Source organism: Lynx canadensis, chromosome F1, assembly GCF_007474595.2.
Source record: "Lynx canadensis isolate LIC74 chromosome F1, mLynCan4.pri.v2, whole genome shotgun sequence".
NCBI classification, from domain to species: Eukaryota; Metazoa; Chordata; class Mammalia; order Carnivora; family Felidae; genus Lynx; species Lynx canadensis.
In genome coordinates this window covers 59,138,383-59,154,261 of record NC_044319.2, presented here as the reverse complement: position 1 = coordinate 59,154,261, position 15,879 = coordinate 59,138,383, and the positions used below count along the sequence as shown (strand labels likewise).

Genomic DNA, 15,879 nt, shown 5'->3' with positions numbered 1-15,879 from the left:
ACACCTGCACTCCTGCGGGCTCCGGGCTCCATCCACAGCCTCGTGGTCATAAGAAGAGCATAAGACGATCAAGACTAATATTCATTTCCCTACTATTTACCGGCTGGAGATTCTGAGTTGATACGCTAATCTTCCCGACTGCTCCTCGATGTTCTCAAGCAATCCTGCTAAAGATATCTTTCTCCTCCATTAAGTATAGCCACGGAAGATCTCCCAGAGCTGCCACCCCCGAGTCTATCAAATGGCACAATCGCTTTCATGATTTCTGCTACATCATTACAGCAAACGGCCTTCCGAAAACAATTACTCCAACACACAAAACCCCCCGGAACCGTTGGCACGAACCAAGTTCCCTTACGGTGTTGCCAGTATTGGGTATAAAGAAATGTCTGTTAATGTGACGTTTTTTCCTTTGTTAACCTAAACTTTTTTTTTCCTCACATGAATTAACTGTACTTACACCTTTTGACCGTTTATTTATGTTCTGGGCTACTTTGTTCTACACACTGTAATATGGTTTTTTAAGAAGCCAACAGTAGTTTCCCCAGTCGCTGACCCCTCTTTCGAAGCTGAACTCACTTGTACGTTTTTACTTCCTCTGCAGCCAAAAGCGCCTTTTCATCTGCAGCTGACAGCCGCTGCTCTCGGTCTTGCCGCTCATACTCTTCTTGACTCAGTTTCCTAAGACAAAATCGGTCGTCAGTCGAAAGTGTTTGTCTTCCCAGCGGCCTGAATGCCTCTAGGCACACATCACCTCCCCTCCTCTCTAAAACACACAGCAGACGTACAAAGTCAGGAGAGAGCTCAAACCTGCCATTCAAGGATAAAAAAATCAATCTCTAGCCTGTTGGCAAATCACCTGCACTTTCTAACGTCTCATAATTCTTCACTCACCAGTAAAGAAATGTCAAAAACTCTACATGCCCAGGGACAAGTTCCTTGTGCTTAACACAGTGAAAGCCCACTTCCCTGTGGAAGGCCCGGGCTGCTCAACCTCACACAGGTAAGCTTCAGGTAAAGCAAGCGATCATTACTTCTCTTATTTCTACCACAGGAAACCTAGTTACTTTCCTTATTGCTATCATGGAAGGACTGCTTCTCAATCCGAGACGGGTACCACGATAAGAGAGTCAGCCAAAGAAGGCCTTTTAGAACATGTCTTGTAACCTGTGCAATTAACCACAGAACATTCCCACACTTCAGATATGGAACACCTACCACCTATTTCAACGGAATTGTGATTTGAGAACAATCTCAGAACTGGCAATGTCTAGTGAATAAAATAGATAAAGAATCCCAGATGTTGCATTATCAGGATATTACCTACTGGAAACTGGTTTTAACCCAATTAACCTTCAAACTCAAGATGTTAATCTACTATAAAACAGACTGCAATGGCAGCAATGTTTAAAGGTTTAAAAATGCTGTTCTCAGGGAGCCTGGGTGGTTCAAGTCAGTTAAGCATAGAACTTCAGCTCAGGTCATGATCTCAGTTTATGAGTTCAAGCCGTACTTCAGGTGAGCACAAGGCCTGCATTGGGTGAGCCCCACTTCTCTCTCCCTCTCTTCCCTCATGAGAGTCTGTCTCTCTCCCTCTCACTCACTTGTGCCCTCTCTTTCTCAAAAAACATAAAAATAAAAATGCTATTCTCGTTGCCCTTGTACATCTTTGCCCGTAAGTCTAATTCAAAAAACACTTAACTTGGAACTTAAATTTCTATGAATCAGAAGCAAAATGAGAAGAGCTATAGTTAAAGGGTTTAATAACAGGAAAGAGAAGAAAGGTTTATATATTCTTTTATACTTAATACTCAGCAAAATATCGTATGAGTGGCTATGACATATTGGTTACCTAGTAAGACGCTAAATCAAAAGTATGAGCAAAGTACTCTCCCTGCACTAACAAAGCTCACAGTTTACCGTGTAAAAGATGCACATAACAAGAGGAAAATCCCTGTCTCTGGCTTAGGAAGAGATGTGAGAAAAGATGAGTCAATGTTTTTTCCAGTGATGAAGGAGTTGGTCTGAGAATACTGAGAACGATTAGAACACTGGACAAAAACATAAAAAATGTGCCTGGAGGCATCAGAGAGCTAATGTATTAGCTAACAAGTGAATATATGAGACCAAGTACCAGGAGGAAGAGGAATCTCAGAATTACAAGAAAGCCTGGTATCTGAAGCCACCTTTTCCCCAGGTTCATCCCACACACTGAAGACAACAGAGACCTAAGGAGACTGAGCATAGCTTTCAACGGACCCTGGGTTGTAAGAAAAATAAGTGGAGTTCAAGGTTACCAATGACAGGGACCCCCAGTAAAAGCCCTAGGGTTTGGGTTGAGACTCAAAAGAGCTATGCAGACAGGCAATACAGTGTCCTTTGAAGGGATGAGGCCATTTCCGAAGGATCTGAATTGCTGACTGTATTAAAAATCAAATGACCACGTGCTAGAAATAAACTCCCATCTTTTCTGTAGGAAAATCACATCACCCCTCTCATTTCCTCTACAATTAATACACAATTTCTGCCTCTCAATCACTGACCGGGCACTCTACAAGACATCAAGATCAAAATCTAAAAAACGAGGGATGGACCCATCAGGTATCCACACATGGGAATCATTACACACACATCAAAATAATTATGCCTTACATATTCAAGAAAGTAAAAGTCACAATTAACAGATGTTAACAGAAGAGAAACTATAAAACTGAAACACAGTCACTGACATGAACTGAATGAATGACTTCAGCAGCTGATCTGGCAAGCAAAGTGAGATTTTAGCACACTGGGAGACAGGGCAGGTAAAAACCAATCCAGAATGAAGCAAATCCTGGTAAGAATGTAGGGGACACAGGGGAGATCATAAAAAACAGTGTAAATGGAATTTGAAAAGAAGACAGGATGAGGCAGAATACACAAGGACCCCCAAATCAAGAGGTGCCTACGACCCCAAGCAGCATAAATGCACACGAGATGGGGGAGGGCAGGGAAGCAGGGAGACCTGAGCACCTCCCGGTAAAGCTGCTGAAAGTCAGAAAGAATGACTAAGGGCAACGAGGGAAGGGATGAGACGCGTGAACAAGGAAAAGAAGCCTGATCCTGGACTCCTCACAGAGACTATAAAACCGGCAAGTACCTGGTTGCTTCTACAGTGATGACATCAAGCGGCTGCGCACGCGGTGGGGGGGGGGGGGGGGGGGGGGCCCTAACGGAGACACGCTCAGACACACCGATCGAATCTGCCACTAAGGGACGTCCTTCAAGTAGAATGAACACGACCCCGAAGGAAAGACTGCAGGTGTGCAGACAACGAAGAACCACAGGAACTATGAATCTGTGCATCGACAGAAGGAACACTGGCCAGAAGGCAGCGCAACAAGACAGGAGAAACATCTGTGGAGGGTAGGTGTCTAGAGAACTATTCGGAGAGCATCTAAGGCAGGTGCCAAAGCCCAGAAAGAGGTAAATTCATTAATTCAGGTCAGACTTTGACAAGTTCAGGGTGTATGGTGTGGTCTTTCGGGTAATTAGCTGGAGAGGGGAATGGCAACCTGTAACTACCCAGTGTACACAGGGGAAAAGCAGAATTACTGAAAATATCCAAACACCCCAAAGACAGTAAGAAGGAAGAAACAAAAGAACACAGAACAGGCCATCAATAGAAAGCAAAGAGCAACAGGTAGATTTAAATCTAAACATATATTTAGGAGTTACGTTAGAAGAAAAGATGGGCACTCCCCCAGTCTCTTGCTGCAACTCACGTCGGAAAAGATTTGAAGGAACATGAACTTTTCGGGAGGCAGAGGCTGCCAGGGGGAAACACTGCCAAAGGACCTTTCACTGCAGAGAAAGCAGCGCACACAGGCTCCAAGCGGCCACAGGGCAGGACGCGCCCCACGTCGCTACAAGACATGCACCCGAGAGGCAGCTCCCCGCAACTGAGGGCAGTGCCCCACGTGCCCGCGACACAGTCCGGCACCGATCCACAAGACAGTGGAGCATTTCTCATAGACTGTAAGCACAGGAGGACACGAAGACTCGCGTTTTAGAAAGCTCACTCTGGGCTGAGACAGAATTCATCGGAGCCTGGAGGAGGGGGTGCAAGAAAGGGAAAGTGGGAAGAGGTGATGAGTCAGGGACTGGCAGGGAAGAGGATATGGGGAGGAAGAGCGGGGTACAAGCCAGGCATGGTGACTCCGCGCATGTCGGACGAACGGAATAAAGTAGTGCCACAATGACGATCGTCAAGAAAACAACTGCCGTTTAGGACATTCAGATTACTTCTGGTGGCAGAGAAGTGCTCTTGACAAAAGTAACGTAATGAGAAATATTTCTCTGAAAGAGGCCAGGTATTTAGAGGGCTGGCCTGAAAGAAATTTGGAAAATCTAAACTGATTGTGTGGTGAGCCAGGAGTTAGAGAAAACATCAGTGGTATGGTTTCCATGTTTAATGGCATCAGGCAATAGCAGCTTGAGCTTAAATTTCAAAAAGAGGAAGTATGCTTAGCAGGACAAGCCTTCTCAGAAATCCCGGATATGCCGAAGAGTAAAGCAGAGGAGCAAACCCATATGGCAACTGCCACTGACAAGCTATTTTTAGAGAATGCGGGTATTTTCATGGAGAAGAAAACGTAAAATGAACTGCAAAAGTGTCTTTCACAAGACACACCTAACTCCAAATCTGAAATCTGTAGATTTCAGGAGATTAATACCTAAACCTACACACCAATCCGGTATTTCGAGATTGAAAACTCCAAACGTCCTTGCCACAATTACACTGTGTAAAGTTTAATGTGAGCATCTGACTATATGAAGTCCAAAACTTAGAACACCTTCCTATAACTAAATATTCCTTCTGGAACATTTATTCTACTAAACATCATGTCCTACAAATCACTCAGGATTCTGAAAGTCTATATATTAAGAAGTAGTAGACCAAACACAGGACAGATCACAGTTCCTTAAATGCCACAAAAAAACAAAGTGAAGCTCGTGGTGGAGCCACGACAGGGAGCAGGTGGGTCTCCACACGGCAGGCACAGCGGTGACACCGGCACCGGGAAACTGCGCCGGCCACAATTTCAGACGACTGATTGGAATGGAAGAAAAATGCAAGTTATGGGAAACGAAAAAGAGACAAAGACCCATCTCTACTAACTGCGATGGCAAAGCCCCACAAATAATGTTCACGAAAGACAGAATTCTGTCCAGGAGTCCCACGTTTGCTCACACAACACGACACGACAGCGAAGGGCGAGGCGTGAGCATCTTACTTCTGCAGAGCCATCTCCTTCTGCTGATACAGTTCGTTCAGAATCTCCACCTTCTGCCTCAGGGTTTTGCATTCGCCTTCCAGGCCGGCTTTGGCCGACTGCAGCGAACTGCGCTCCTCTTCCAATTTCTTTATCTGGTCTGTGAAGGATAAAACAGCGGGGCTGTGTGTGCACACAGGACTTGCAAACTGGGGGATGCGAGAGGGGGTAAGAAACGCAGCACCTTCTTCTCAGGAAGCAGCCTACCTTCCAGGTTGCATTTAGTAGACATCGAGGCTCTAAGCTTAAATTGTAGAAGTTTTAGATCCTCTTCGACTACTGATATTGCAGTTTGCGTCTAAAAATTCCAAAAGAGAGAAATAGTCTTACAAGGGAGGCACAGTGAGAATTCACAGGCACTCATGGTACTCTGCAAAAAAGATCATACCCGAGAAATGTCCATCATCTGCTTAATTTGATTTTTCATCTTCTCATTCCGGTCACCTAAAATACAAAACGCTTTAATCACTTTTTTCTCCTTTGCTTTTTAAGTATATTTTCTTGATTTCTCCAAAAGTAAACAATTACAGTATTCAAACATTCAAAGGAAAACCAAATTAACCAACACAACTGATGAGGCTCCATGACTTTTAAGAGAATTGCAAACTTAGATTCAAAAAGTAAATCCCTAGTTTGCACAAGAAAAATGGTATCTGTGCCATTCTCAAACAAGAAGGGATGTGTGAATGAAGGCTCTTCTCTCTCAGGTCAGGTATCTTATTTATTATTATTATTTTTTAAATCTACTTGTTTGTTTTGAGAAAGAGCATGTGCGCGCACATGCACGCAGACACACACACACACACACACACACACACACACACACACACACACGAGTGGAGGAGGGGTGAGGGGGCAGGGGAAGCGCAGACAGAGAATCCCAAGCAGGCTCCCTCCTCACTGTCAGCACAGAGCCTGATGCAGGCCTCGATCCCACAAACTGTGAGATCATAACCTGAGCTGAAATCAAGAGTTGGACGCGTAACCAACTGAGCCACCAGGTGCCCCTCAGGTATCTTATTTAGAAAGACTTACTGTCCTGTTCTCCCCTTGAATCTGCTACCAGGTGTGGTTGAAAACACCTGCTATGCAAGCAATATCCAACTTGAAAAAGTGTCTAGAAACATGTCCCTCATCAGTAAACACTGCTACCCTTTAGCTCCACTCTCTGGGTCTCAAGTAGTCTATGGCTCCCACCACCTCAGTGCTCCTAAAATTGGTTGTAGGCCTTAAAACCGCAAAGCTACACAGACGATGGGCACTAAATTTAAATATCTCCACGGCACTGAGAAATAAATTTCTCCTGCTATTCAGTGCTCAGTACTTGGAGGGGGAGTCACGACTATGCTGCTCTAGATGGAAAAGCAGAGTCTGTGCTCACGGCACACCCACTGCTATACCACGCCCCGCCACCCACCTCTGCCCAATGCACACAAATGTGTGCACAAGTCCAGTGATTTGCGTCTACAACTCTAACACTTACGAGAAAGTTCACTCAGCCAAAAAGAGCAGTGGTGTACTTAAAGACAGGAACACAAAAAGAGGTCCAACCTCCCTGAAACCCATCTTACCTCCCACTTCTCCATTTGCTAATTCATCCATCTCATTTCCTCCTTTATTCTGACCCTCAGATTCAGATTCACAATCTAAGCGATTCAACTGTGTAATGCAATTAGTCAAAGCCTAGAAAAAAAGCAAAGGGGTATTAGAGCCTCTCAAAAAGATTTCGTGGGAGTTCATGAGAATTAAGCATGTATTCAAGAGAATAAACTTACGTTAATATTATCATCTTTGTGAGTAAGAGCTACTTCCAAATTTTTCTGAGACTTCTCAAATGATTTAATTTGTTCACTGAGCTCAGCATGTGATTTACTCCAATCTTTGATTTCTTGCTGCAACTGAAATGTTAAAACACATGAATTTCCAAAGGCTAGGGCTTTTGCACTGGACATGTCAGGACCATGTGAATGACACAGGGAAGCAGGGAGCCATGCTACTCTTCACTGTCACTATGGACTGAGGCCTTGGTGAAGGGAGAGGGGGCAATGGCTCCTACCCTCAGAACTGCAGTGAGAACATGAGAGTTGTCAAGGAAGTCGATCCAGTTTACTGTACCCTTCAGAAAACTGCAGCCACTTCAAATAATTCACTTCAGTAGGAACCCAGGAGCACATCTCCCTGTCTCCCATGTCCACTGCAGGTCATGTAACCTTCCCTTGGTCAGTGAAGCAGTTAATTGCTCAAAGGAGGGTTATGAATACCAAATTCTTTGGTCAAGAAGCAAATCCATCATCCCCCTGAGGCTATTCAAGTTAGTAACCGGTTGGTATTTGACAAGGAAAAGACTAAACACTCTGATAGCTATAAGGAATTGTAGAGAACAGAAAATCCAGAACAGATGGAGGATATATACATGAACTCAACTTTGGGAGCACAATTTAAACTTTGCATATCTAAGAATAGAGTTCTGCATACATATTTCATTTCCCTAAAAAAAGATCTGAAAAAAGATACTCAAGAGGTAATGATACTCGGTCCCCTAGTTCACATAATCTAGGATGTTAAAACTTTCCTTTACCTGCTCTTTCTTCTTCTTAAGCCTAGCATTTTCCTCTTGAACCCGATGGCATTCAGACTTCACCTTCTCTTCGCTAAGTTTAGCTTCATTAAGAGCAATCTGAACCTAATGCAAAACACTATTAGTGAATTAATTCCAAAGGGGAGGTGGGGTGGGGAGGTGTTACACTTTCTCAATTAGACATCATATAGTTTTCATTTATTGCATATCCTAACAAAAATCAAATGTCTGCTCCTCAACAAAACTAAGGCACGCAATCCTGCAGAAATTACAGACAGCTTTACCTCTGAAAATTCGGAGGCATTCACTGAAATAACATCCTTTAACTTCTCTATAGACTTCTTGTTTTCCAGAATCTGCCATGTGGAAAAAGAACACACACAAAAAAAATGTGGTAGAATTTTAGTAGAAGAGTGGGATATATGCTAAAAAGATGAAACATCATTCCAGGGCCATCCCCTACTTCTCAGGTAAAAGCAGGTGATTCACTTTCAGCCGAGGAGAAAAGTCAAGAAGGTAAAGAGGTAAGGAAAGAAAAAAATAATCGGAGCTCTATCACATGCCATCCACAACCTTCCCGACTGTGAGATAACGTGGTAGATGACCAGACCAAAAAGGGGAAAGAAAAAAAGAAAGAAAAAACAAACTTTCACATAATCTAGTTCAAATCAATGGTTTTTCCTATTGGTAGGGGAAAAAAAATCCCCAAGGTCACTTTAAAAATTCTCTTGGGGCACCTGGGTGGCTCCGTGGGTTAAGCATCCGACTTCCACTCAGGTCATGATCTCACAGTTCGTGAGTTTCAGCCCCACGTCGGGCTCTGTGCTGACAGCTCAGGCTGGATTCTGTGTCTCACTCTCTGCCCCTCCCCTGCTTGCGCGCTCTCTCTCAAAAATAAACTTTAAAAAAAAAATTAAAAATCCTCCTGCCTGAACTGAAAAATGGTTGGCCTTGAGGCAGAATACACAAATAAATCTCACTTATAGAATTCCAAATAATTTGTGAAGATACTGCCTCCTCAAGGAGGTGGTGCCTACTCTTCAGGCTCTCGGCTGGGGGCCGCGTGCAGTCCCTTCCTTCCAAAGAGAACAGCACACCAAGAGTGGGAACCGGTGAACAGAGCGGAGAAAGCTGGCAAGTACCAGATCAACCCGGTGCACAAGCTCGACTGGGTGTGCCGTGTATGGGAACCCCCTAGACCAGCACTGCAACCTTTCTGAAATTCTAAAACTGTTCTAAAAGGCTTGTTTTAAAAAGGATCATGCAAAACAAAAAAAAAGTACTAGAACTGTTCGACTGGGCTACGGTTTCTTAGTTGTTCCATATGTTTCAGAGGGCAGAGCCAAGCAATACGAAAATTACCCAGGGCTAAGAACACAAATACTTCTTAGAGCCATAAAAATAACAACTTGTGGTACTAGCATTTAAGATTCTATGAAGACGGATGGGTGCGGGTTCAACTTCCCTGACTCCCACTCTTCCTTTAGTTAAAGCATGGGAAAATGCAGAATTTAATTCACCCGCCCCTACATGGCAGTTAGAAAGCAAAATCACAGTAATGCCTTGCAGCAAAACTTTACCAAGTCCTGATTCTTTGCATTCTGTTCTCTCTCAGATTCTAACATAACACGCAGATTTTTTGCTGTATCATCCAGAAGTTCATTCGTTTCTTCAAGTTTCTTGATTTTATCCTATTAACAGACATTAATAGTAATTACTCACTATTTTTCTTTTGTTTTTAGAATGTAATCTCAAAAAGAGAAGGGATTTTTACCTTAAATTTAACTGCTTCATCAGACAGAATCATATTCTGTTTCTTGGTTTCCTGAACATGTTTCTTTGATTCCTTGATCTACAGAAAATAAAGCACTCAGAATTAAGAAATGCAAATCACAGTGCTATCCAAACATACCTCTGAGTAGGTAACCCCTTATAGAAGAAAACAATACTTTACACATAGGATGGTTACTTCCGATTTGGATGGTTTGCAGGAAATAATGAAATTTTAAAATAACCATAGTAACTGAACTATGATACAGGAAGAAATAATCCAAGCTGGAATCATGAGGGAATATACTGAAATAAATACTGAAAGAATAATTATACCTTCTGTTCATAATTTGACAATTTTTGTACAAGTTCTGCATTTTCTTTCATGATATTCTTCAACTTCTCAGAAATCTGCTGTTCAGTGACTAGAAGGGAGGGGAAATCCATAAGATTACTATGATCACTAAATAAAACTGAATTACCCAATGTATCAGCAGTATGCTACCTAGCACTATGAAGGAAAAGGACTCCCGAACATAACTATTATGCCCTTAAAAAAGCAATCTGTAGCTGACAGCAATAAGGGTATAAAATACTACTAAAATTTAAGAAAAATATGATAAGGACCTTTATTTCAATGAGAAACTCCAATTTAAATTTATTTCAAAGATAGGAAGTAGAATAAAATACTTCAGCTTGATATCCTTCCCTTTATGAAGTACCTTTCTTCTTAGTAAATGTGATCATTTTGGATACATGTCATTTGCAAAAAGAAGAGACAATAAACATAAGCCCGTAGATTTACATCTCTAGTCCTCAAATTACCTTCCTAAGTAAATGTATAGTGCTGGTTACACCGTTAGCACAGGAATACTGTTCACATTGACACGTCTGCCCCAAATCAAACTAGTCATCTTCTTCCTACTCCCACAATTTGTCCCATCTCATCTCCTGTTTCATTTGGTGGCATCACCAACTACTGTGTCATCCAAGCTAGCAACCTGGATTAGTAAAATGTTCAGGAATGAATAAGTCAATCAGGCATCAGAAGTCATTGTTATCTACTTCTAGCTTACATACAGAATCAACTCAGATCAAACACCAATACTGGGGGAAAAGTACAAGTAACAAAATAAGCCTAAATATTTACCTTGATATACTCTATTCTTTACCTAGAAGAAAAAAAAATTAGATGTCAAAACGTTAATAGAAATATTATAGTATTATATAATATTACAGAAATAATATATACAAGTCAAATCATAACTAAATGAAAATTTAATAACAGGTTCAAAATAATAATCTGTAAGATTAAAAGTAAAAAAAGGTTAAAAAGCATTTCAAATCTAATTGGTAGTGATACCTCATAGTTTCTGATAAATAAAAGCACTAAAGTGAATACCTCATTTTGCAACTAAAAGTATTTTTATCTATTAAAAGAGCACCAATCTTATTAAATAAGCACTTAACATTAATAGTGGAAATGGGTCTTTTCATATTAAATACACTAATGCTTCTTTTACCTGAAATCATTCATTTGACAACCCCAAACAGCCAGAATGAGCTCTAGAAACAATGATCAGTCAAAGAGACTCTCAGGAAACAAGATTAAAGGCATAATCTTTGTACTAAGATAACGTCTCTTTCTCTCACCAGAAAACATCTTAAATCCTATTAAAAGTTGGCAACTGGATGGGGCACCTGGGTGGCTCAGTCAGTTGACTGTCCAACTTTGGCTCAGGTCATGATCTCACAGTTCATGACTTTGGGCCCCACGTTTGGCTCTGTGCTCTCAGCACAGAGCCCGCTTCGGATCCTCTGTCCTCCTCTCTCTCGCTGCCCCTCCTCAACTTGCGTGCTCTCTCTCAAAAATCAATAAACGTTAAAAAAAAAAAAAAAAAGTTGGCAATTGGCTGAGTTTAGAAATCTAATAAACTAGATCATCTCATTTTCCCAAATCTTTAAACACAGTGGTCCTCAACCTAAAAGGGAAAGAAGACTGCTAGAGGAAAATTCACGAACAAGAGAAATGACAACTAACCTCTACCTCATCTCTAAAGATAGCACTGAAGTATAGGGTTATAAAATCTAAGCGATACTCAATTTGTTTTAAATTGTATCACCAAATGTCTTTGTGACCCAGAATTTATGTCCACGTTCAAAAGTTACAAAATGGTAATGAGATACCCAAATCAGTCCATAAATCATCCATGATATCTTATTATTAGAGTATCTAACACCACTTCTAATAATGTCATTATAGGAAAATGCAGTCCGAGTTCCAACATAGAAAGAAATGGCTGTTTCTCTAATGTCACAGCCTTGCTAATGAGAGACTAAGCTTCTTTTGCACCAGATTTCTTTTTCACCCAGATCAGCAGGCAGGAGGAGGAAGGGAAGAAGCAAGAACCAAGCAAATTAAGAGCAGGGCCCACGGTTCCAAAATCAAACATAGAGGCTGAGAAGCAGCAGTTAGGACATAAAGCCCACCTCACCCTGTGAAAATGTAAACAGGTTTTAGGATTTTTTAGATGGGAGAAACAAGAGTGGGAAACAAAAAACATTTTTACCTTTTCCCCCTTCCACTCATCCTCTCTATGCTCCCTTTCTCCTCTCATCTGAGGAAAAGTCCTGTGAGGTTAAAAGACTCTTCACAGGAATCCAGGCAAAAGACCTTTCTTTTTAAGTGACTTTACCATCACTTGTGCAACAAGAGAAAGTTTATGAACAATGATATGTCTGATAAAACTAAGAAATCAGAAAAATACTCAAGTTTAGGAAGACATGCATCCAATACTTTTGGCTACTTTAACTATTAAGCTTCAACTGAAACTGAAAGCTTGTCATCTGGAAAGCTCATTCACACAGAATGATTTTTTTCTCCAATTACATGATAATCATGAAACAAAATGAAATATAGTCACAAGTACAAATATGCATAAGTGTACACACATACACACATGGATAAGCACCAAAGACCAATTCTGCACAGACAGAGACTCTAAGGAATAAAAATTTTAATAAGTATTTCTCTGGATACTAACATAATCTGTATTTCTAAATAAAAAGATATTCTATGGGCACAATAAACACATGACCAAATCAGAAAATCTGTGAAACAGATACAATTGGAAAAAGACTGAAAAATTACCTAGTGTCCTAGATACAAATATTTCTTTTACTATTTTGTTGTTTTGTAGCATTTTTTTGTTTGTACATGTATTTATATAATATACATTTATCTATACTTTAAGGTCTTGATTTCTACTTTTTTCCACTTAATATTAAACTATGAGCATTTTCTAGGCTCTAGTGTCTTTGAAATACATACAGTTAGAGTTACCTAGTATCCCATTATACAGATATACAAGAATTGAACAATTCCCCTACTATGAATCGTTTAGTTTGTACCAAGTTTTCACTCTAATAAATAGTGTTCCATTGAACACCCTTACACAAGATTTTTAATGCATGATTAGTTATTTCTTTAGAATACATTATAAGACATGACAATATATTATAATAAAAGGATATAAAAATTTTAAGGATTCTGATATATACTATTTAAGTGCTTTTCAAGATAGCTGTAAAAGTTCCCAATTCATTAGAAATGTACAGGGGCACCTGGGTGGCTTAGTTGGTTAAGTGTCCAACTTCAGCTCAGGTCATGATCTTGCAGTTAGTGGGGTTAAGCCCTGCGTCCAGCTCTGTGCTGACAGCTCAGAGCCTGGAACCTGCTTCCAATTCTGTGTCTCCCTCTCTCTCTCCGCCCCTCCCCCGACTCACACACACTCTCTCTCTCTCTCTCTCTCTCTCTCAAAAATAAACATTAAAAAAAAAAAAGTTTAAAAAAAAAGGTATATAAGTGCTCAAGTAGGTATACATACACTTAACCTTTAGATTTTTACCTAAGATTCATAAATTGAAGTTTTCCCATTAAGATTAAGTCTTTGCTAACAAAGATTACACTGAATTATATCACAAGATTAATTTAGATTATAAGCATTTGTGTTCATGTTAGTAACTGAAGAAAAAAACAAACGGGCCAGTGATTATAAAATATCCTTTGTCTTGATGAGTCAAGGCATAAGTTTAATTTACTCACAACAAGGACAGTTCTCCAGAAGAAAATGGCAAATGACACAATTCCCAAGAAGGCTGTGATAAGTACAGGCTTCCATGGCAATCCATAAAAATCAGGCCCAGGCTGAACATCATCAGGCAATGTAGCAACCAACTGAAACAGAAATATTAGAAATAGCAAACCATGAGGAAATTTACAATAGAGCAGTCACAAAAAGTCATCCACAGAAATTCGAAATGAACCTCCATGAGAAAACTTCTCCATCAAAAATCTTCAGTCGCTTCCACTGCTTCAATAAAGCTGGGATACTGGCAGCCCATTTCTTGTTTGGCATGAAGTGTTTCTGAATATCATGAAGCTAAATGTCTTTAAGCTGAACATGTATTTCCACTTTACAATAGGTCTTACCACATCATGTTGTCTAAGACCTGTCTAGAATCTCTGGATCGTACTTTCCTCTTCGCTAATTTTTATGAGTTAAAAAGCCACATGAAACAAAAAATTGAACACCCTAGAGAAATAATCACCTTTCGTGGCTGCAAATAAAACCAAAATGATAATGAATAACACAAATGATATGTTTTTCCTCTAAGATTTTAAATCTTAATTCTCTTCTATTCTTATATAAAAACAAATGCTGAGTAAGCTCAGACAGCTCCTGATAACTGGTCTAGACTGCTCTGATTAACCATCTTCTACATAACCCAAAGCCTTTCATTTAAATGTTTCCTGGAATACAATTGTGTTAAACACCTGCCGGCTTCTACACTTTGACTGCCCTCTACGAATACACAAGTAACTATCACACCGGCCCCATTCCCCAACAGTGCCGGGGTCGCTGGAACAGGACCCGAAGAAATCGTGACCGCATACGAGAAAGTAACACAATGCCTGGTACAATTTAAGTAATCAATAACAAATGAGCAAGTGACGAAACCTCAAACACACTCCCCCTTTCCTCTCTAAACAGCACTACAACGCCTCGCCTGCCTCGGGCCTGACCCCACTCCGTTTCTCCCTCCCCCGGTCAGCGCGCCCACTCCGCTCAGAACTCGTCTACCCGCCTGCCAGAGCTGGGGTCCCTCCCTGGGAGCGGGGATCGTCACCTCCAGTAGCTTGGCTATGAGGGCTGCATAGAGCACCGACAGGGGTCCCAGAAGTTCCGGGTCCCCCGGGGAAGCGGTGACAGAAGGCACAGTGGCAGGAACTGAATCCATTGTGTGGGGATGGCCGAGCAGAGGCGATGTTTCCCCGTGAACAGCACTGGGACCCCCTCCCCTCTTTCACCGTTTCCTCCTTCGTAAAGGAGCCGGCTGAGGAGGCGGACACTGGGAGTGAACTTCGCCTTCCCCCCGCCGCTGGCACTTTCCCCCAACGCCTCCTGGAAAACACGTCATCAGACACTGCCCCTGAGAGGCCGTAAAGGCGCCTACGGAGGCCGGCCCGCAGTGGGCGGGGCCACGGCGGCACAAACCAATGGCGGAGGGAGGCAGCGAAGAGCGAACAGACCTGCGCGGAAGAAGAGAGAGGCGCGGCTCTTGGACGTTCACCTGCCACAGGAACTGGGGGAGACCGCCTGATTTAAAGGGCCCCGGGGGCTATGAGGAGGAGCAGGGGCTGGGGACAGACCCGCCACTCACGCCCCTCAGCCACTCACGCCCCTCAGTGCCGGCCTTGTGTCACTGCACGCAACCGCACGCATCTGTCCTACAGCCCACGCGGGAGAGCAGCCTCTCCCGCCCCCTAGTAAGGACCGGGGCTGCGCCTCGGTCCCCTAGGCGAGGCTTCCTTCCCCGGCATCTCCAGTGCCCCGCTCAACTTGTCCCCTTCCTACGCCACGAGCTGGCCGGCCCATACTCTTGCTGATGCCCCGTAATAACGCTGCTTCTAAGGAGCCACGTCATTACGCACCATGCGAAAGGGTTCAGTTCTGGGTTCCGTACTTGACAGTGATGTGCCTTGTGGGAAAGGGCGAGGATTATGTATAAACTCCTTCTAAAAGTTGTAGAAAGTGGGGACATTTACCCTGGAGGGAAAATGATGTTTGCAAATCTTTAAAGGTACATCTTCAAGTTTAATATAACGTCAATTCGGAAGAATAATCAGGAAAATTCTGAAAACGAAGAGCAATG

General features: G+C 42.1%; 1 protein-coding gene across 6 annotated transcripts in view; it reads right to left on the bottom strand.

Annotated features, from left to right (window-relative positions):
• Window positions 1-15,879, bottom strand: part of MIA3 (MIA SH3 domain ER export factor 3) — a 55,570-nt gene that overhangs the window by 5,458 nt on the left and 34,233 nt on the right. For 4 of the 6 annotated variants that reach the window (XM_030302310.2, XM_030302313.2, XM_030302311.2 and 1 more), the window contains exons 7-19: window positions 13,769-13,900; window positions 10,814-10,835; window positions 10,000-10,088; window positions 9,668-9,745; window positions 9,474-9,584; window positions 8,178-8,249; window positions 7,894-7,998; window positions 7,091-7,213; window positions 6,887-6,998; window positions 5,704-5,759; window positions 5,523-5,613; window positions 5,277-5,415; window positions 580-681 (exon numbers count right to left, since the gene is read on the bottom strand). In XM_030302310.2, the coding sequence (XP_030158170.1) occupies window positions 580-681; window positions 5,277-5,415; window positions 5,523-5,613; window positions 5,704-5,759; window positions 6,887-6,998; window positions 7,091-7,213; window positions 7,894-7,998; window positions 8,178-8,249; window positions 9,474-9,584; window positions 9,668-9,745; window positions 10,000-10,088; window positions 10,814-10,835; window positions 13,769-13,900 (1,232 nt within the window). Of the gene's footprint in view, window positions 1-579; window positions 682-5,276; window positions 5,416-5,522; window positions 5,614-5,703; window positions 5,760-6,886; window positions 6,999-7,090; window positions 7,214-7,893; window positions 7,999-8,177; window positions 8,250-9,473; window positions 9,585-9,667; window positions 9,746-9,999; window positions 10,089-10,813; window positions 10,836-13,768; window positions 13,901-14,853; window positions 15,143-15,879 lie in introns of those variants that run through there. The other 2 variants (XM_030302316.2, XM_030302315.1) reach the window with 2 other exon arrangements.